This window comes from Thunnus thynnus, chromosome 3, assembly GCF_963924715.1.
Source record: "Thunnus thynnus chromosome 3, fThuThy2.1, whole genome shotgun sequence".
In the NCBI taxonomy this organism is placed as follows: Eukaryota; Metazoa; Chordata; class Actinopteri; order Scombriformes; family Scombridae; genus Thunnus; species Thunnus thynnus.
The window spans coordinates 17606838-17628431 of record NC_089519.1 but is presented as its reverse complement, the minus strand read 5'-3'; the positions used below and the strand labels follow the sequence as shown (position 1 = coordinate 17628431).

The window sequence follows — 21594 nt, the reverse complement described above, 5'->3', positions numbered from 1 at the left end:
AAGAATTCCCTGTGAATGTCATGTATGTCTACCACTTTCCTCACTGGCTCATGCTGCCTTTATGTGCTCCGTGAAAATTTGTTCTCACATCCAACATTTGAAACAAAATCCGAATTAAACACCAAAATTGATGCCAGACTCTTCCATTTAGGAACTGAGCAAACAACTACGTTGTACTGACAAAATTAAATGGATAACATGAACATGACATCTAGGTAATGGGACTTTCCACTTTTAATCTAGGTTGTTCATTTAACCTATATGTTTTTGAATTGAAAGCAGGATTCCCTACATGACAGCAGGGGGAACCCATTTTCTCAGATGGGGTTCTAGACGGCTGAATGTTGACAGTTAAAAAACTCCTGGGCCTGCTATGGTGTGGATTTAAGAGGGCAGGTGGGAATTTAATCAAGACTGGTTGACCATATAGTTCAACTAGCACTGGCCATTCTACTCACCTTTATTAGCTTGTGTGTCACTGGAAGAATGTAGTGCATTTTTTGTGTCCTTTCTTTCCTCCTTTTACATTAATTGAAGCCTGTCAGTTTGAAGTATTTTACATGGCAATGGGTTCTATTGTATAAAAGGATGTCTTTTGTAGCTTTGTCCACCAATTGACGAAAATAAAATGATTATGCTTTTGAGTGTTTGTTTAAATTTTGTTTCATTCATCGTGCGCGTCACATTTTGGCATTTTCCTCTCGCTCGCCGTAATCTGCCTGTGCGTGTTTGAGAGACAAGTCGTTGCCACCAATCACAACAGCCTCGCAACATTTTCCAGCCAATCCTCAGTAGTTTGTTCAAAGTACACTTCCATTTATGGATCAGCAAGCACTTCCTCGTTGAGGTGAAGGCTACAAAACGTGTCCCTGCGATGCGAGCCTTGGAGAGTGAAAACACAGGACACGGGAGACGTCACACATCTCGGATTACTGAAGGCATCTGTAAGCGGACAGACCTGTGTGAATATGGGGGTAAGCATAGAACAACGCTTTATTTTTAAGTAATTCAGGTTATTTATGAGTGATGACTAGTTATATTGGGTAATGGGGCGGTGGCTTCTGCGTTGTATCATCGCGTGATTGGCTACCTTTCTTGACTGATTGAGTGCTTGTCCAATGATTACAGAATTGAGACATATTAACCAATAAGGTATAAGGTCGTATTGGAATTGTACTGTTACTCATAACTTGCCAGCTCCTTTATGTCTCTATTGGCTATTGTTGTCCAATCACAATTCACAAATCTTCCGCGTGAGTGACACTGTTCTAGCCCAATAAATGCCTCGCTGGTATTTCTGTGATTGGTCCAATTCACGGTTGTGGGCGGGGTATAGTGGTGTTTTGTGATGGGATGGAAAATGGCGGCTGTTCTTAGACCGCAGTAACTTTCTACTATACTAGTACTAACAGCAACAATAATATATCATGTTTACTTGCAGTGTATTGGAGGTATCCGAATGAAAACGTATTCGGATTATGTTAAGTTTTGTGTTGGTATGAGGAAGACGAGTTCAAGAAAGCTAATATTAGCTGGGCACGGCTTGGGATGGCGAGGCAAGGAACAAAGCTCGAGTACACAGACAGAACAGTTTTTATGAAAAATATGATTTTATGTTAACTCTCACTTCCTTTCGGTGCAATAGTGTACTTAAAGTTAGCCAATCTAAACGAGTCTTACCACAGGTAAAACTTCCCATATTTGTCTGACTTAAACTCACCAATCCCGAATGAAGTCAACAAGTATAAGGAAACATTGGGAAAAGACGATTAACGTCTGATAGTTTTGGAATGCAGCAAAGGCATTGAATAAATAGCTCATCGTTTCACTTAGCCAGCTTTGGGATACTTATGTTGATCAGTAGCTGTTGTAGTTAGTAACTTAGCGCAACTTACTCTGAAAGCAGCCGTGGTGAACACACGCCTTCTCGCTGCTTGTTTACTATCGCTACCCACTGCAGCCATGTGGTGCCTCGGTCAAACTTAGCTGCTCCACAGATATTTATATTCATTCTTTGCTTCGTTAACTACCCGAATTTAGTTGGACAAAGGCCGGTTCCCAGTGATAATGGATGAGTCCAAACCGCGCTACAGTAAAAGGCTGGTAAGTGTAAGTGATTGGGGCCACGTTTGGTCTATTGTATATGGCATGAAGGTTAATGTGTGTATTATATGTTTTCTATAGGCTTGTCCGTTAACTATGGCAAGATACAAAAACAATGACGAGGTTTGGTATAAAAGAAAAAAAAACTTTCCACGGAGATCGGTCCCTGACCATGTGTGTAGGAATATAAAAGCTGTAAATAATACAGTGCAACTATATGTTGAAGCGCTGGCGAAAGGCTGAAGATGTTGATTTTGTTATTTACTTGCTGTCCATCGAGTACAGCTAGTGTTACCCCTATAAGTGGGTAATGTGATTTGATAAACTATGATACACAGCATAAAGAGGGATGAGTAGGAAAGTGAGGCGTTCGATGTGGATCCAGGAGCAATCAGAAAGACCAAGGAAGATGGGGAGTTAGCAAGATGTTCATGCCTTTGGGGACACAAGACGAAAGGATAACAAGAAACAGAGAGGCGTGGGTCCTAAAATAGGTGAGAGCATAGGACAAATAGAAACCATCGCATATTTCCTCTTCAGTGACAAAAGAGGAGGGGACGATGAACAAAAGGGAAGAGGCGCTTGTCAGAGCTGGAGATGGAGAAAGGAAGAGGCAGATTGTCATTCCCTCTTTTTTTTTTTTTTTTTGCTTTTCAAGTGGTGTCATATTGTGTCACTGGTGCATCTACAGAGGTGATGACTGTGTAGCAGTGTAATGTCTGCACACTGACTGGAGGACAGATTTATGAAGAAATTACTTGAGGGAATCCATTGAGTATAACATTATTATATTATAACTTATTTTAAAAATTCAGTGATGTAGCTTTTCTTTAACTTTGCTTGCTGGCATTCTGAAGTTTGATTCTTGTTGCACAGTATGCAATGAAATGATAGCTGATTGCTTATTGCACATTATCAACAGCACATACTGAACAGTTTAGATCTATTCTCATTTTTAGAACCCCTGTTTAACCAGCATGGATGATTTTTGTTGGAAGATTTTATCAGCTGTAGGTAATGGGATCAATGAGTAGGCCTACAAAATGAAACTCTGAGCTGTTAACTGGTAAATATGATCTGCATGTTAATCTGACATGGTCATAAATGCCTGAAGAGTTTGTATTGAATTGGATTGTGGTACATTGTAATTCTTAATATTCAAGTCACTTATTTATTCCACTTTGATTGTTATTAAGGCTGTGTGTCTGAATTTGCCAGAAAGACACACTGAAACTATGTACTGGTACAATACACCAGTGTAATCAGAAAACATTGTGTTAAGATAAGTGTATCACATGGTCAAATGCAGACACTAGTGAAGCGGTGAGAGAGATTATGGAGCACGGGGAGGGGTTGGGGGCTCAGCCTGGGATTATCCCCGTATCATCTGTCATTACCTGGGACCCCTCCTGAAGTGCAGCAGCCTTAGTTCCAGTGTTTGAAAAAGCAATATTAAAATAATATTCAGCACATTTCATCATGTACAAGAGGTAATAGTCTACTTCATGCTATTTTCTTGTGCCTGGTGTATAGCTTCCATCCATCTGTGTATACCTGTTTTCTCCCCACTGAGGCTATTTTAAACTCTGGTCTCTTGACACTTTGCATTCACATCAAACATCTTTATGCACACAACAGTGCAGTGCAGCCGGCGAAAGTCTTTTTGACTTCCCTGCACTTCTCAGTAGTAGTTAAATGCTCGCTGTTTTTTTTTGTTGTTGTTGTTGTTGTTGTTGTTTTTTCCATTTCACCTATTGTTGTCAATTTGTTGTTGACTGTAGCTTGTAGATATTGCTTTGCTTTGTCTGGTTGACTGTTTTATTCTGGAGAGGAAAACATGTGGTGTTTGTACATACATGTTCTGATAGGAGGGCTGTCAGGTTGTTCAAATTTGTTGCCTGATTTAGACCATAGATTTTTTTTTTTTTCCATTGAGAGCTTGCAGATATTGTTGTTGTTCTGTCTTCCCTCTCTTATTTTATGTTCACCCATCCACCCGCCGTTCTCTCTTCTCAGCGGGCTGGTACCCGGCGACGTTACCATGACGATGGCATCTCAGATGAAGAGATTGACGGAAGGAGGATGTTTGACCTGGAGGAGAAAGTCCACAGTCAGAGGTTCAGCTCTGACCGGGTCGTTCACATGCAGGGAAAAGGTATGCAGCACAGTCAGTCATGTGAAAGGCTCAGTTGAATTTGTGCTGTTAGAGGAGAGGTGTGTCAGGCTTTAACAGTTCCCTGATTATTAAGACTGCTTGACGTCAGTGCTTCTAACCTGACACACAGCTCACCAATGCAGTTTTGTGTGTGTATATATGTGGAATCAGGAATTAGAAAAATGGAATGGCTATCATACCAAAACTGAGATTGATGGAGAGACCTTGGAACATTTCTTGGTCACATGTTGATGTTTGTGTCTTTTAGACTTCACATACGAGTTCATCCAGAGAAGCGGGCTGAGGGACCCCATCCTCTTTGACAAACCCGAAGGACTAGGAATCAAGTAGGCATCCACTCTGTTATTTTAAACTTACTTCTTCTTTCTGCTCCATTGGACGTAATAACTGTCTGCTGGCATAATTTGACGCATAAAGCAAATAACAAGAGACTTGTAAAATGTTTATGAACCTCTCGTTGTTCCACAGGATGCCTGACCCTGATTTCAGTGTCAATGATGTCAAGATGTTTGTTGGTAAGACTCCAGACATTATAAGTGTTCTTCCTTTAATGAATTCAATGCCATAGAGCGGTCACTTTTTCAAAAAGTCATGTACGAATGAATTTGAACTAACAAATAATTAGTTTGATTAATTCAGACACAACCCAGATACAGTAATGTGTCTCAGATACAGTTTGCTGTGCATATATGGCCAGCGATGTCCATCCGTCAGCGGTCAGAGAGAGTATTATTGTTCAGCATAGTCTTATATTTTCCCGTGTGCTTCTCAGATGCTTCAGTGTGGTGATTATCTGATCAGCATGGCTTTGCTTGCTACTGTCCTCTATTTTTATTTATTAGCTCACTTTACTTATTGGTCAAAGAGCGTGCAATAGGTCAAGCTGATAGTGATTTTTAAGAATGGCCTCTGCTGGATCACAAGACAAACTACTTCAAACGGTCTGTTGTGCTTATAGACTGTAAATTTTGAATTGGAACAGGTCATTACAGTTCGAATATATGTAATATTCCTCACTTACTTTTGGTGTTACATCAGTCTTATTATTAATAAACTGCTCAGTTATTTATCTATTTATTTTTGTTTTAATTATTTAATTGTATTTTAAATTTCTCACATGTTTTGAAATGTGCTCTATGAATAGATTTGACTTGACTTGAATAAAGGGCGGCAACTGACAGTTATTGTATTGGTTTATATCAGTTAGTATGTTGATTATTTTCTCTATTAATTGATTAAACCTTTGTTTTATAAAATAGAGAGGTTTAGAAATTAGAGAAAAATGCCCATCGCAATTTCATAACATCCAAGGTGATTCATTTTATCTGACCAACGGTCCAAAACCCAAAGAAAGAGAAACTCAACAATGTTCACATTGGAGAAGCTGGAACTATTGATTATTTCAACAGTTGGCAACTAATTGACTATTGACTGATGAATTGATGAATCTTTGACCTCTCTCCTCTCAGGTAGCAGACGTATGATAGATGTGATGGATGTGAGCACTCAGAAGGGGACAGAGATGTCCATGGCCCAGTGGACTCGTTACTATGAGACTCCTCCATCTCAGAGAGACAAGCTCTATAATGTTATCAGCCTGGAGTTCAGCCACACCAAGCTGGAGAACCTGGTCAGGAGACCTGCCACAGTACGTACACACTTCAACACAGTGCACCAATGGATGTGATTGTACTTTGAACCAGTATATTAATACATTTCTTTTTTCTTTTTTTTTTATTCATCTGTCCTGTATGAGTGTAGGTGGATCTGATAGACTGGGTGGACAACATGTGGCCTCGTCACCTGAAAGAGAGACAGAGAGACTCAACCAACTCTATCACAGACATGCAGTATCCCAAAGTACAGAAGTGAGATCTCCCTTGTTCACTGCATTCATGACTTAAATTCAGCTTGAAATGAAACATAATTCCTTTATGCTGCTGCTGCTGTTCTTGTGTCTGCAGATACTGCCTGATGAGTGTGGAGGGCTGCTATACAGACTTTCACATTGACTTTGGAGGGACCTCTGTGTGGTACCACATACTGAGAGGAAGCAAGGTGGGGCTATGGTAGAGTATAGTTACAGCCCCATATTTCTCATTTTGGGTTAAAAGGGTGCACCTGGAAGTAAAAATAATGAATAAATGTCCAGTCCAGAATGTTTCTTAAATCATTTCTGTTCTCCTCAGTAAACATCCAAAACGTGTGCTGATGTAATTTTGCTCAGTGATGCAGAGTGGAATGTGTTTTCTAAACGTAGTGATGTATTATCAGGTGTTCTGGCTGATCCCACCCACCCCTCAGAACCTGGAGCTGTATGAGAACTGGGTGCTCTCTGGAAAACAGGGAGACATTTTCCTGGGAGACCGAGCATCTGACTGCCAGAGGATTGAACTGAAGCAAGGCTGCACCTTCATCATACCCTCAGGTAAACATTAACATCCACACACACTCTCAATACATGCTAAAGGATTTCAGTAATGTGACAGGAAATAAATATTGATGTGTGTGTGTGTGGTGTTCTCAGGGTGGATTCATGCAGTCTACACACCTGTGGATTCTATGGTGTTTGGAGGAAACTTCCTTCACAGCTTCAATATTCCTACGCAACTTAACATCTGTAATATAGAGGACCGCACGCGGGTTTGTTCACACACACACACAAACTCCTATGAGCTGTAAATGACAGGAAGTGATGTTTTTTCAAATGGCTGATGAGCCTCTTTTATCCCTTCTGCAGGTTCCAGTAAAGTTCCGTTACCCCTTCTACTATGAGATGTGCTGGTACGTGTTGGAGCGCTACGTCTTCAGCATGACCAAGACATCCTACCTCACACCAGAGTTTCAGAAACACTCGCTAGGCATTGGTATGTACAGGCAAACAAGCGTTTTACAATGGGGTTTTATGCTGATGGATGGAGGTGGGTAACTCGTTTCTTCTGTCAGGTCTGAAGAAGCCTTCCAGCTCAGATCCAGCCAGTGAGCAGGTGAAGGAGGGGGAGGAAGGTGTCAGTGATGAAGATGCTTCAGAGCCTGATAAGCCAGCAGTTAAAGTTAATTTGACTCCCTTGGAGCTGGAGGGGCTGTGGAACCTGCTGGGAAAACTGGAGGCGCTGCCGTCCAACAAGAAGTGCGTCCCAGCAGGGATACACAATGCACCAGCTCTCATTACACACATCAAGGTAGCAGCTTGTGTGTGTGTGTGTGTGTGTGTGTGTTTTCCCAGACAAAGGTTAAACATTGTAATACCTTTTATTAACTGGTGGTGTAATAATATTAACTACTGTCCTGCAGGCACTTCTTAAGGAACATGCCAATGACAATCCCAAACTGTCCTACACAGGAAAACCAATCATCAAGTGGCCAAAGAGGGTGAGTAGCAGTTACTAATGGACACACTGAACAGTAGTTATGATAAAATGAATAATGAAATAATAATGACAATGGAAGTTTGGTTGTTTTTATGTTTACTTTAACTTGTGGCATGTGTTTTTATTGTATGTATGTTTTTATGGTCTTAATTTGAACTTTTATTCCTGTGAAGCACTTTGTGAATTTTATTTCTGTTAAAGGTGCTAGACTAAATAAACGTATTATTATTATTATTATTATTATTATTAGTTTTGTCACTAGGAATAAATGTTCATTAATATCAGTGCCAAATATATCTGTTTGCCTCATGAGGAAAAGTCTCTACTGTGTAAGTAAGAAACACCCTTGTGAAAAAACACACGTGGCAGTGAAAATGCAGTTTTTTTTGAGTTTGTTTTATCTTTATTTAACCAGGACTCTTGAGATAAATGATTTCCTTTACAAGAGAGACCTGGTCTAAATGTCAGCGTGAGATAGATATGAGATGGTTACATCATTAAATTACAAGAGTCACATGTAGCACAAAGAACTAAACCTTTAAACCAATTCCATTACTCATGAAACATTTTTGAATGCGATGCTTGAACATTTGATATGGATGCAGATGAAGTTTATCTTGTAAATGATTCCAAGCCCAAGGTGCGGAGTAGGAAAATGCAGTTTTCTGCAGAAGTGAAAGTTCTGAGTAGACTCTAAAGGACAGTGCTCCCTCTTATATCTCTGTCATGCTTTATTTTTCTGCTCCTCTCCACCAGCCGTCGTGGTATCAGCCTCCTCCTCCACCGCCTCCTCCTCGTCCTAAATTGGCCACCACTCCCATCATCCCACGACCACAGAAGCCAGCCTCCTCCATGTCTGTGCTGAGGCGGCGTAGGGTCAGGTAACCAAGGCGATTAGCTTGAAAGTTGTTTTAGGCACTCAAATTAGTTTTGACTTGTTTGTGTTCACCTGTTTAGCCTTCTGTTATTCATGAAAGTATGTGTGTTGCTGTCATTTGTTTTTTTTTCTTCTGTGCAGGTGTAAGCGCTGTGAGGCCTGTATGAGAGCAGAGTGTGGAGACTGTAATTTCTGCAGAGACATGAAGAAGTTTGGAGGACCTGGAAAGCTCAAGCAGACCTGCGTGCTGCGACAATGTCTCTCTGTAAGTGACTGTGATTTTTTTATTTTTTTTAAAATATTTTTTTGTAAATGTACAGTATATGGTAAATATGTCTGATTTTTAAATTACCCTCTGTCCCCTCTAGCCGGGCCTTCCTCTGTCCGCGGTGTGTGAAATCTGCAAGGAGCCCAATCAGGAGGAAACTGGAGACCCATCCCTCACTCTGATGGAATGTTCCAACTGTGCGCAGATAGTCCACCCCGCCTGCCTCACGGTACACACACACACACTATTCCTCTTTTCAGTATTTAGGACGGATCCACTGAAGTTACAGTGATGCGCCCCACAAGGCCAAGAGACATAACATGAAGTTATAGTGGACAATAGGGATGCATGTTGACACCTCTAACTTCAGCGACAAATACATTTCCTGTAGTTGGTTTATAATAAAAAAATCTCAATGTGATTCGCCTATTCAAAGCTCTAAATGTGAAACAAGAGCAGCAGGAAGTGATTGTTTTGAATGTTAAGCAGTGACTTACTATAGCAGATTTCAATACAGCCTTAGGAGTGCATTCTGATTTGTGAAAATGAACATAAATAAATAAGTTTGCAATCAACTCTGAGCTCCAAAGACCAACTGATTGATCTCGATCAACCAGATGGTGACCACATGGTTATGTAACGTGGATACCAGGTGTAAACAAGGTACGTGTCTCCATCTGTTTCTGCAGGTTCAGGGTGAAGGAGTGGTTAATAAAGACCTGCCCAGCTGTTGGGAGTGTCCAAAGTGTGTCCAAGGGATCACTGACCCAGAGGTACACAACCTTCTTTTGTACACACTAACAGACACTCTCAGGTATCCCTACCTCTTGTATGCACACATATTGAATACACAGCTGCAGACAGTCTTCTCAGTGTCTTTGCAAACTCCTGAGGTCTCTCTTGCACTTAGTCCATCATGCCGGCGGGCACATGTACTTGGTTCTAGTGTGTCAAAGCTAATGGGTATTGTGTGTCTCCTGTCTGTTTGTGTTTCATTATTTGATTCTTTTTGTTTGGTTTTGTTTTCTTTTTTTTTGTTGCTGTATTATTTCCTTCTTTATTTGTATTCATTTAACTGCGTCAGTCATCAGGCAGCGATGAATCGTTGGCTGCCGGCCACCAGCAGCACATCCGTCCCCATGGCCCCCTGGTCCTCAGGCTGGGCCCTGGGCCCTCTGCTACAATAGGGGGTCCTGTGGGCTCCCAGCAGGATGGGGAGGTGGTCCGCTGTGGTTTCTTCCCTCCTCCTCCTCCTCTTCCTTCCTGCTCTTCCACCTCCTCAGCGTCACTTCTATTGGTGGCGGCCCCTCTGCCTTCTCAGCCAATCAGCTCGAGACTGGTGAGAGGTGCCGCCTACTCTATACATCCACCCGTCTGTCGCGTGCACCCTACCTGTTTTTTTCCTTTCCATTTTCAAGAGAAGAGACACAACTCCTGTTGAAATAATCTGTGTTCAGATTGTTTGTACAAGAGCAGTGCCTCTTGTCTCAGACTGCTGGCTGTTTTTCTTTCTCCATACTTTCTACATTCTAAATTATTTTCTCATGGCTCATTATAATGGACAGTGTGTAGCCTGCTTTTGACAGGTTTAATCAAGTCCCACTCAGTCATTTTGTGATTGTGGACACAGCATATATGCTATAAAACGTGTAGGTTTTACAAGGTCAGTTTCTTCACTTCAAAATAATGAACTACCTTTTCTTAAGAGTCTAGAAGTATGGATTGATGTGTCAGAAAGAGGTTGAGAAGCTGATGTAGCTCAGTGGCACTTCTTCATTTACCTTTTAATCCCTGGATGAACTGCTGTTGTGACACTTAACACTGTCTGTCCGTCCCTCCATCACTCAAGTAGCTGACTATCAGCAGACAGAGGATGTTGTCAAGTAGTTGTCATGATTGTGCTCCTTCTCTCTGAGCTAATCACTCTGTTGGCCCACTGCTCCCAATGCAAAATGGAGAAAAATGCTACAAAGATTTCTGATCCTTGTTTAGTCAGAATTAGTCCTAAATACCAAAATGAGATGTCAGGTTTTTCTGTGAATTTTGATTGATGATTTTTGTATTTATTTATTTATTTATTTTTGAAAGCAACAAGCCCAAATATCTAATACTGTTCTTATTATAGCACATAATGCTAATCTAAGATGTAAAAACAAAGTGTCAGACACATCATACAGTACCAAGACACATCATCACACAAACATGCGGAAATGATCAATAACAGAAATGAAAGGAATATTCTCTTCACTGTGTTATATGTTCAAGACATTTCTAAAATGCTTACTAAAAAGCTGCTCTTGTTCCTGGCAACATGTTGTTATTTCTGTATAAAAATGACTTAAATATGTGACAAGCTATAATTATGACTGTAAGATTGTGAGTGATAAATATTCAGATAAATTTCAAACTTTTGGGATTACAGTGTTATTGTGTGGCTTCAGAACACTTGAACAGTAGAAGTCTAAAAATATATATAGTAATATAGTTTCAAAGGTAATTTGTATCTCATTCATTAAAAATGATCGATTTTTGTTTTAATTTCTTTGGTATAATGGTATACGCATGATGTACTCTGAGGTGTTCTGCTTTTTTAAAACACACCAGTCTGCACAAAGGATGCACTAGATTGTTTCATGTTCTTTAACTTCACCTTGTTTAGAGACTCTCTATACAACCCTAACTATATTTAATATTTATTTAACTTTATTGTTACTAATGAGGAGGAGTATCAGCAAGAGCTTCACTTCAGGGTAAACTCTTCCTTTAATGAGTGGAGAAGTATTTTGCCATGGCTTCCAATGGATAGTCTTTTTGTACTGAAGTTTCCACTCCAACAACAATGGAAATAATGGCAGAACATCAAAGAAACAGATCTAATCTACGAGAAGAATCTCTTGACAGGAGTCTTTCTGATATTTAGCTGTCAGTTTTTCAAGTCACTTCTGAGATTTTTTTTTTCTCTTCCTCCAGCAGTCTAGAGGAGACAAAGGTGAAGGCCTTCCAGTGGTAAGTGTTTATTGTTGGGTCTCTACTGTAATATGTCAACCGTATTTTCTCTAATAGTGGCCGGGGCATTTATTTACCTCAACGGCAGAGGGTACCAGGCCTTTATTGGAAGCAGGCTTATATTAGAGACAGATAAGTATATTTGTTCATACTTTAGTACGAAGCCTCCCTGTTTTCTGATCTGCTTCCGTTAGCTCTGTTAAATTTAATTACTGCGTTATGCTATTAATAAAATTAAAAGCCTTCATTTCCCGACTTTTATTGTGAGACATTACACAAACATTTCAATATATATATATTCAATATAACTTGTGTGAAGTATGACTGGTCAAGTACAGGAGGGGAAATATGGCCAGTGTTAGTTAAAAACTAAACAAATCTGAGGTAACGTTACGCTGGATATAAACATTAATAGCCAGTTAACAGCACAGTCAAATATCAAATATCAATCAGCTGTCTCTCTAGCTCCAAGCTAACTTTCTTCCTCCCACCACCAGCTAGCCGTGCTCTCCTCCTGTCAGCTAACAGCAGCTCACGCTTCTGTTTTTTCCAGTATCTGATTCTTTTCGGATCAGTGTCAAAATGTCTTGCAGCTTTCACTCCTTAATTTTCCTCCACATATTGCAAAACTCTCTCTTTGAATTTGACGTCAGACTTCTGTCTGGTAGGGGCCATGTTCACTCTCTACAGTGTTGTGGCATGGGTGTGATGGAAAATTTAGTCACTGACACTTGCACAGGTCCTATATGCTACTTCAAATATAGCTACCGCCATCTTGTGGTACTTGTACATTACTACAAACTACAATCACATTATAACAGGCACCAAGAGGAGCGGGGCGGACATTTCTTTTCATTTGATAACGTTAAAAGTAAAGTTAGGCTTTGCTCGGTTTCCCAACTCATTTTAAAAAAAGACGAGAGAAAAAGAGAGAGAGGGAGCTAGAGAGTGAATGAAGAGATGGAGCTGGTAAGAACGCGGTGAACCAGATCAATAAAAAAAAAAATCTAATTGTTTCACAGGGGTTACTTTCTAGAGCACAAATAAACACACCTACACCCCTGCACATCACCGTACAACCCTGCAGCGGTGTGCAGCAACACCTGATTTGGTCTGAATACGGCCTCAATCCATCCTTGTTTTTTCTCTCCCCGGCCTGTATTTGTGGCCGGCCTTTATTTGTTCTTGTCGTCCACACCCCCGGCCACTATTAGAGAAAATACGGTATTTCATTTCAGAATACTCTTTTGATCAAAGGTCTCTAACAATTTCCTTCTTGTGTCTATTTTTTTCCGTACCCCCCCTCCCCATCCGTCATTCTCTGCCTCATTCCCTCCTCCCCAATGTTTCCATATCTTTTATCATTCTCCTTCCTCCCATCCTTTGACTCCTTATGTCCATGTGTCTCCAGAAGCGGAAATCTTCCTCCCTGTTGGACGCTCGCATGGCTAAGATTTACCGACGACAGAGACACAGCCGCGATGGAGACGACTCTGTCAGCGATGACGATGATGAAGGTTCAAAGCACTTTTCACTGCCTGCTGCCTGTCAATAGCACTTACTCTGTAACTGATTCATCTCAAAAAATTTTGTAGAAGTTAAACAGCATCACTCACATTGGGTACAGGATATAAAGGGATATTTTTCAAAATAAAAGAATGTTTCTTTGAAAGAAAGAAATTATATTTGTATTTGATATCCAGATATCGTTAGATAGATATTGTTGTGTTTGTGATCACTTCATTTTGATTCCCTCTCCGCAGCCTCTCAGAGAAGAAAGATGTCATTACAAGCTCGAGGGGGGGGCCACTCTTCCAGGAGGGGGTTTGGTGCCAACAGGAGAGGCCTGCTGAGAGGAGGCTCGGCCCACAGAGGAAGCAGAGGAGGCCTGATTACTCCTGGCTCCTCCTCAGTCCTCAAGCTAAAGCGTGGGATGGGCATGAGGGAAGGTGGGAGGAGGGGGAGAGGGGTGAGGCTGAGGGGAGGCTCCAGGGTGCAGCGGAGGGGAGACTCATCTGAGGAATCTGATGATGACGACGACGACGATGATGAAGAAGATGACGACGACAGTGAAGACGGAGACAAAGAGGAACGCCATCGTCGACGCAGGGGAAGGCGCAGGACTGATGATGATGATGACGATGATGATGACGATGATGAAGATGAGGACAGTGAGGGGCAGGAGTTTGACCCAGAGGAGGAGGAGATGGACACACTGGAAGATGAAGAGGAGGAAGAGGAGGAGGAGGAAGGACACTGGGATTCAGACCCAGAGCCTCCGGTGCTCCTGGTGTCTGATCTGAATGACGACCTGCTTAGTGGCTCCTACCTGACTGTGACTCTACAGCGCCCCCACAAGGCCAAGAGACAATCTGGTAAGTGAACAGTAAACAAATGTAAGAAAATTCAACTGTGGTCAAACAGCAACATGTAAACTATGCGCTACATTTCCTTCTCATGACTGCACTGTGAAATAAAGATGAATGACTTTAATCTCCAACAGAGGTTTGTTGTCCCTTCTAAGGCTCCATAGTTCCAAAGCTGGAAGCAGCCATGGGTCCGCGGACAGCAGCAGTGGTTACAGGTGGTCAGCAGGGCTTCATCCAGAGAAAGACAGCTCTGTCCAAACCTTCACGCCTCAAGAGCAGTGACACCACAGCTGATGGCCAAACCCCACGAGGACCTGGAAGGTAAGGTTCAATGTGTGATAAAATTCAGTTGAATACATTTTCAGTGTGTCAAATGTAGCCTTGTGCGAGATGACACACCACACCTTCCCATTCAGTTAAATGAGAAAGTGTGTCCAAACTTTTGATTGATACTGCATGTATTCAAGGATGATGCTTGTTCTTATTGTCAACAAGTCCCATGTGCAGACCATAAACTATTCAAAAAAAAAAAAAAAAAAAAATGGACATGGCTATTGTGACATCACCCACTGGTTTGTGTACTCCGTTTTGAAGCCTCGAGTTTGGCATTTTGACCATCACCATCTTGGTTTTTTGGGCCCTGACGTTAACGTTAGCTGCTAGCTTTGTTAGCACAGTGCATTTACAGTCTATGGTTAACTGTGATATTGCTAATGCTAATTTTGGCTAACAAAAAACAAAAGAAACGCTGAACAAGACTTTTTGTAGGCAACCAGAATGTTACAATTAACTTTTATGAACTGAAAACACACTGAAATAGCATCAGCTACACCTATACTCCTATTATAATCTTGGGTTACGTTACATAATGTGTATAACCAATGTTGTTGCCATGGTAGCAACTTGTCAATCATAAGGTAGCCAGGCCCTGAAACATTCCCTGCTTTGTCTATTTTACTCTAAATGGGACCATAATTTACAAAATGAACATGAAGCTTTATTGAAGAAGACTTGAAACTAAGATTGAGACCATAAATCCATTCTTTTTGGAGTCAGTGGAGTTGCCCTCTGCTGGCCTTTAGAGAGAATGCAGGTTAAAGTCACTTCTGCATTGACCTCATTTTTCAGACCAGGGTCTACCCACTCAGTGCCAAACCAAACCAACTATGAACAGATCCTACTAAAAGTGGTCTGATATATCTTCTTTCTCTGTGCTGTAGACCTCCATTGTTGTCCACAAAAACACATCAGTGAGCCACACTGTTGCACAGACACTGTCCTACTGCCAGAAAAACTCACTGGATTAATCCGCCACTGAAGATAGTCCCCCACAAATGCACTATTTGCTCCTGTTTGAATAACGTTTGATTAAAAACTACAGTGACCAGCTGTTTTAGGAAATTATTTAACCTTTTTAAAAAATTAAACTATATATTTGTGTGCTGTTTTTAAAGATTTACATCCTCAGTAGGAACCAGTAGGCTCAGGACTGAGCCACACACAGTGTAGGGAATAGAGAGAGTGACTAAAATAAGACTAAAAATGAATATTTTTTAGTGGATTTTTTTATTGACAATAAAAATATAGAATAACGCTTGATGGGTGGATTGCATCATCTGAGTAATGTTGATAGTATAAACTCAGGTCAAAGCAAGTTTATTTGTACACTTTTCTACAACAAGGCAGTTCAAAGTGCTTTAAATAAGATGTAAAAGAGGGTGTATAAGTGTGTGTTAAAACCATAATATATACAGTACTGTGCAAAAGTTTTAGACACTAAAAGTAAAGTGAGGATGCTATCAAAAATAATTCCATTAATTTTTATTTATCAGTTAACTTCATACAAAGTGCAGAAAAGACAAGAAACCTTAATGAAATCAATATTTGGTGTGACCATGCTTTGCCTTTAAAACAACACCGGCTCTCCTCGGTACAACTGCACACAGTTTTTCAAGGTAGTTGTCAGGTCGGTGGTTCAAAGCATCTTGGAGAACTTGTTTCAGTTGTTCTGTGGATTCAGGCATCTCAGCTGCTTCTGTCTCCTCATGTAATCCCAGACCAGCCATGGTCCTCAGAGGCCTGCTGTCCATAACCAGGGGGTTAATTAATTAATGGTACATGAATGCATAGAGATGAAGAGAGGAGCTCAGTGCATCATGGGAAGTCCCTCTGCAGTCTAGGCCTATAGCAGCATAACTAGGGGCTGGTCCAAGGCAAGCCTGGTCAGCCCTTACCATAAGCTTTATCAAAAAGGAAAGCTTTAAGCCTACTCTTAAACATAGAGAGTGTGTCTGTCCCCCGGACTGAATCTGGAAGATGGTTCCACAGGAGAGGAGCCTGATAGCAGAAGGCTCTGCCTCTTGTTCTACTTTTGGAGACTGTAGGGAACACAAGTAATCCTGCATTCTGGGAGCACAGTGTTCTAATGGGATAATAGGGTACTATGAGCTCTTTAAGATATTATGGTGCCTGACCATTAAGAGCTTTGTTGGTGAGGAGAAGGATTTTCAATTCTATTCTGCCAAAGCAGCGAAGCTAAAATGGGAGAAATATGATCTCTTTTTCTAGTTTTTGTCAGTACACCTGCAGCTGCATTCTTGACCAGCTGAAGAGTCTTTAGAGACTTGTTAGGGCAGCCTGATGATAAGAAATTGCAATAATCCAGCCTAGAAGTAACAAATGTGTGGACTATTTTTTCTGCATCTTTTTTAAACAGGATGTGCCTGATTTTTGCAATATTATGTAAGTGAAAAAAGGCAGTCCTTGACATTTGAATAATAGTAAAATCCTGTTAATAGTAAAATCTGCATCCCTAGTGTGAATACATTAGACATGAATTACCCAACCACCATTTAATATATTGTTGACTATGTTGCAGGCCACGTCTCCGTGGTAACCAGGGCGACCGAGGCACAAGGGATCGGTCTGCGTCTTCCACAGAAGAAGAGGAAGCTGCTGCTCCTCCTGCATCCTCCACCCTGTCTCCTCCATCCCTGCTGTCCCTGCCATCCTTTAAAGATGTTGGCAACGAAAGAGGAGGGGAGAAGGAGGTTTGGGTGTCTGTTTTCAGATACTTGAACAGAGCTGAGCTGCTGGCCTGCATGACTGTCTGCAAAGCCTGGTACAAGTGGTACGTCACACTTTTATCTTATTCTACAAGCAAAACTTCATTTTAAGGTACTGTCTTCATTTCTTTAGTTGGAGAGGCACAAAATGAAGTTGTGACACAACATGTGTCCCTGTCCTATGCAGGAGCTGTGACAAGCGTCTGTGGAGCCATGTGGATGTGAGCCGGTGCAGCCCACTCAGTAACCAGGCCCTGGCAGGCATCATCAAACGCCAGCCCACCTCTCTGGACCTGTCCTGGACCCCCCTGGCCAAGAGACAGCTTAACTGTCTGCTCACCAGGCTCCCAGGTACACAACATGCTCATACACACACACAGATATCAGCCGGCCCCTTCCTGTCTCATCCCACCTCACTCTGTCTGTAGGTCTCAGGGAGTTGAGAGTGACCGGTCTGTCCTGGTCCTGTCTGTCAGCACTGGTCTCTCCCACTCTGCCCTACCTGCGACTGCTGGACCTGCGCTGGTGTGAAGGCCTTAAAGACGCCCAGATTAAAGAGCTCATCACCCCGACTGGTCAGTAATGAGCTGGCCCAAAGCTCGGATAACTTCATCTTTCCTCTCCAGATCGACACATCCAGCTCATCCTCTCCTCCTTCCTGTCTCTCCCTGTAGGTTCAGAGTCGTCTCGCAGCAGACTGAGGAACATGGTAACACTGCGTCTGTCCGGTCTGGATGTTAGTGAGTCCACTTTGAGGCTGCTGCAGCGCCACATGCCCCAGCTGGAGAGGCTGGACCTGGCTCACTGCAAGGACATAACCGACTCCTCCATCGCCCTGCTGGCGGCAGCCGGGACACACACTCGCAACAACCTCACTGAGCTCACACTGGCAGGTCGGTTTTTGCGCACAGTTCCACTCCCAAGGGGGATAGTCCTTTTTAATGAGTGCATGGTAGAAGTTAAAATACAGTTTCTGCTTGTCCACTGGGCTTTATCTGCCTATCAGGGCTTCTTTTATGATGCATGGCTGCCACTAACAGTGACATACATACTTCCAGGATCAACTGATTATTGAATCTTTTTTTGATTAATAATTAACTTCCTAAAACGTCATTATAAATGAGAAGAGTTTGTCATATTGTTTGTTGTGAGTGCACAAAATCATGTATTTAAACAGCTTATTCAGTCTCACCAACAGTCAAGTTAAATCGATATTAAAACAGAGGAAGCAAACTATTAACTATTAAAATTGTTTTAATTAATTTTCATTTCATCTTTTGATTAAGTACTAAATTCATTGACTAACAATTTTTTCAGCATGAAAAAGAAACATTATGTTGGATTATTACCATAATTCTCAAATAAAAGCCAATAGCTTGTAAAGGTTGAGGAAAAACATTAAGAGGGAGTGGAATTATTATTCCACCAGGAATGGCAGAGATTATGCCATGTGAGTGGCAGGAAGGTTTTTAATGTGAAACATCTCTGCAGAAAGTGTTGAATTTCATTGATCCTGTCTTAACAGCAGTTATAAACGACAAGTGAGCGGAATGAATGAGTGAATTAAGACTGCGTTTGTGTTAAACAGAAAGTGAGAGCAGCACGACTGATGTTACTGATACTGATGGAATGAGTGCTGTGGAAATGTACCGAATTTATCAACATGTGAGCATGGAGGAAGTGTGAGTTTGAATCAACAGCAAATTAAAACAGGACCAGATCAGAAAACAGGGAGGCTTCTTACTAAATTTAATGACTTAATGATTTTAAAAATGGCAGATCTTGACTTGAGAATGATGACAATAATGTATTTTCAATCTTTTTTTTTTGACTACGATGATCAACAGAAATGCTTGAGGCATCACCACAGGTCTTAAATCATAAAGAGCTCTTACTGATTTACTGCAGCTGTGAAAAGCTCAGAAGTTGCACTTGACCAATCAGGATTGAGCAGTAATGATGGATACAGCAGTTGTGAATGTGTGCTTTCTGTCCTGCTTTGAATGGACGAACCTAAGAAACAAAGTGATCAATATAACTAAAGCGATGAGAGCAGCTCCTCACTGTCTGTCTGTACATCTCTCCAGGTTGCAGTCAACTGACAGACGGCTGTCTGTCCTACCTGAAGCGTCTCTCCTCTCTGACTCTGCTGGACCTCAGAGGCTGTAAGAGTATCAGCAGACGAGCCTGCGACGCCTTCATCTCTGACCTGTCCCACACCGCACTCTACTGTATGGTGGAGGAGAAACTCATCCAGCGCCTGGACTAACACATTGATACATGCTCAACTGTGCATCTTGTCCTTCAAACAGGGAAAGAAGGAAACCTGCATTCAGCTGCCAGAAGAATTAAACCTGACCTGAGTGCAGGTGACTTTAAGCAGCTAATTTGGGAAGTTCAAAGGAACATTCTGGGACATAATCTTACGTGCAATCTTCCCTTGAGTTGATCTCAATTTAATCTCAATACATATATGCCTAGCTTAGCACAAAAGACTGGAAGTAGTGTTTTTGCCGTGCGAGGCTAAACATTGGAACACGAAATTGATATTAATCTTCTCATCTGGCAAAATTTTAAACAAGCATTTTCACAAAATATCAGTTCCTTAAGAAAAGCCACCTATCTGCATGAGGGTGCACGTCAAACTTATGTCCCGGTACAGTTCAGTCAGTACTTCTCCCCCTTTGGTAAAGAGAGAACTAGGCCTTGAATCACTGACTTTGTTGACCCCAAAGATTTTTGTGATTTATGGAAGGTTTACATTCGCTTCATATCTTCTGGTATTGCTAGAATGTTCACATGAAAACACCTTGTCTATATATTGACTGAAGCAGGATGGAGCACTGTTTGTTAAGATGTCTTAATACATTTTGGGATATGTAGTACAGAAGAACAGAAAGGTGAACGTATGTTTCTTTACTAATTTACTAAACTGGGCAGTTGTGTATTACAGTGAGGCTTTCTGTGTGTTCAGGTAATTCCTTGTGTATATATATGTTTGTTTATTTACTCTGTTTTGTGCAGATTAAGATTCACTTGACTATTTAAGTGTGAAAACAATAAAACGTGAACATTTCTATTGCAGAGTTTGTGCAATACCTAAAGCATTACATTTACCTCATATGATATACTGAAATATGATATTCTATGTGGCCTGCTGTGTTTGAGTCCTCCTTTACTGTATGTATAATTTCACCTTCTAGCCTTCAACCTGCATTAATGGAGTTTTGGCCACTTGAGTACAGCAGAAAGGAGTTGTGGACAAAACATTGACATATCACCATCTGCCTTGACCAGTTAGGTTGAGAGAGAAAGAAAGACGGGGGGGGGGGGGGGGGGCACAGAGAAGCAGAATAATAACAATAGTAATAATAATAGATATATGACTAGCAATAACAAATAGCAGCAATAGCTGGAGAAGGAGGAGAGAGGAGCTCAGTGCATCTTGGGAAGTCCCCTGACACTCTAGACCTATAGCAGCATAACTAGGGGCTGGTCCAAGGCAAGCCTGGTCAGCCCTAACTATAAGCTTTATCAAAAAGGAAAGCTTTAAGCCTACTCTTAAACATATAGAGGATGTCTGCCCCCCTGACCAAATCTGGAAGATGGTTCCACGGGAGAGGAGCCTGATAGCAGAAGGCTCTGCCTCCCATTCTACTTTTGGAGACTGTAGGAACCACCAGTAAGCCTGTGTTCTGGGAGTGTTCTAGTGGGGTAATGGGGTAGTATGAGCTCTTTGAGATATGATGGTGCCTGACCATTAAGAGCTTTGTAGGTGAGGAGAAGGATTTTTAATTCAATTCTGGATTTTACAGGAAGCCAATGCAGCAAAGCCAAAATATGATCTCTTTTTCCAGTTTTTGTCAGTACATGTGCAGCTGTATTCAGGACCAGCTGAAGAGTCTTTAGAGACTTGTTAGGGCAGCCTGATAATAAGGAATTGCAATAATCCAGCCTAGAAGTGACAAATGCGTAGACTATTTTTTTCTGCATCTTTTTGAGACAGGAAGTGTCTGATTTTTGCAATATTATGTAAGTGAAAAAAGGCAGTCCATGAAATGTGTTTTATTTGGGAGTAAAAGGACATATCCCGATCAAAGATAAGTCCCAGATTCCTTACGGTGGTGCTGGAGGCCAGGGCAATGCCATCTAGAGTAGCTATATCATTAGATAATGTGTTTCTAAGGTGTTTAGGGCTAAGCACAATAACTTCAGTTTTGTCTGAGTTTAGTAGGCAGAAAATTGCAGGTCATTCAGGATTTTATGTCCTTAAGGCATGCTTGGAGTTTAGTTATGATTGGTTTCATCTGGCTTCATTGATAAATATAATTGGGTATCATCTGCATAGCAATAACATGA

At 41.4% G+C, this 21594-nt stretch overlaps 1 protein-coding gene across 3 annotated transcripts; it reads left to right on the top strand.

Moving 5' to 3' along the window:
- Nucleotides 1–821: 821 nt before the first annotated feature.
- On the top strand, nucleotides 822–20319 carry kdm2aa (lysine (K)-specific demethylase 2Aa). 3 transcript variants are annotated; one of them, XM_067584488.1, is made up of 25 exons: nucleotides 822–974; nucleotides 4120–4258; nucleotides 4527–4605; nucleotides 4748–4794; nucleotides 5749–5927; nucleotides 6041–6147; nucleotides 6244–6337; nucleotides 6554–6707; nucleotides 6807–6922; nucleotides 7020–7146; nucleotides 7226–7461; nucleotides 7574–7651; nucleotides 8407–8531; nucleotides 8669–8792; nucleotides 8896–9024; nucleotides 9485–9568; nucleotides 11766–11801; nucleotides 13213–13318; nucleotides 13565–14176; nucleotides 14326–14491; nucleotides 17049–17300; nucleotides 17423–17586; nucleotides 17664–17810; nucleotides 17910–18128; nucleotides 19323–20319. In XM_067584488.1, exons 1-25 carry the CDS (start codon nucleotides 969–971, stop codon nucleotides 19502–19504), a joined length of 3708 nt encoding a protein of 1235 aa, XP_067440589.1. In that variant the 5' UTR covers nucleotides 822–968; the 3' UTR covers nucleotides 19505–20319. The 3 variants fall into 3 exon arrangements, with proteins under 3 accessions (XP_067440589.1, XP_067440588.1, XP_067440586.1); XM_067584487.1 differs by lacking the exon at nucleotides 822–974 and adding an exon at nucleotides 1340–2103 and having other exon boundaries at nucleotides 11769–11801; XM_067584485.1 differs by lacking the exon at nucleotides 822–974 and adding an exon at nucleotides 1340–2103.
- Nucleotides 20320–21594: the final 1275 nt, after the last annotated feature.

What these genes read in the sequence shown, in the direction of transcription:
- kdm2aa (XM_067584485.1), top strand. Translation starts at nt 2,068, where the DNA reads ATGGATGAGTCCAAACCGCGCTACAGTAAAAGGCTG. An exon ending in ATATAGAGGACCGCACGCGG is followed by an intron (nt 6,923 to 7,019) that starts GTTTGTTCACAC and finishes TCCCTTCTGCAG; the next exon opens with GTTCCAGTAAAGTTCCGTTA. An exon ending in GAAACACTCGCTAGGCATTG is followed by an intron (nt 7,147 to 7,225) that starts GTATGTACAGGC and finishes TTCTTCTGTCAG; the next exon opens with GTCTGAAGAAGCCTTCCAGC.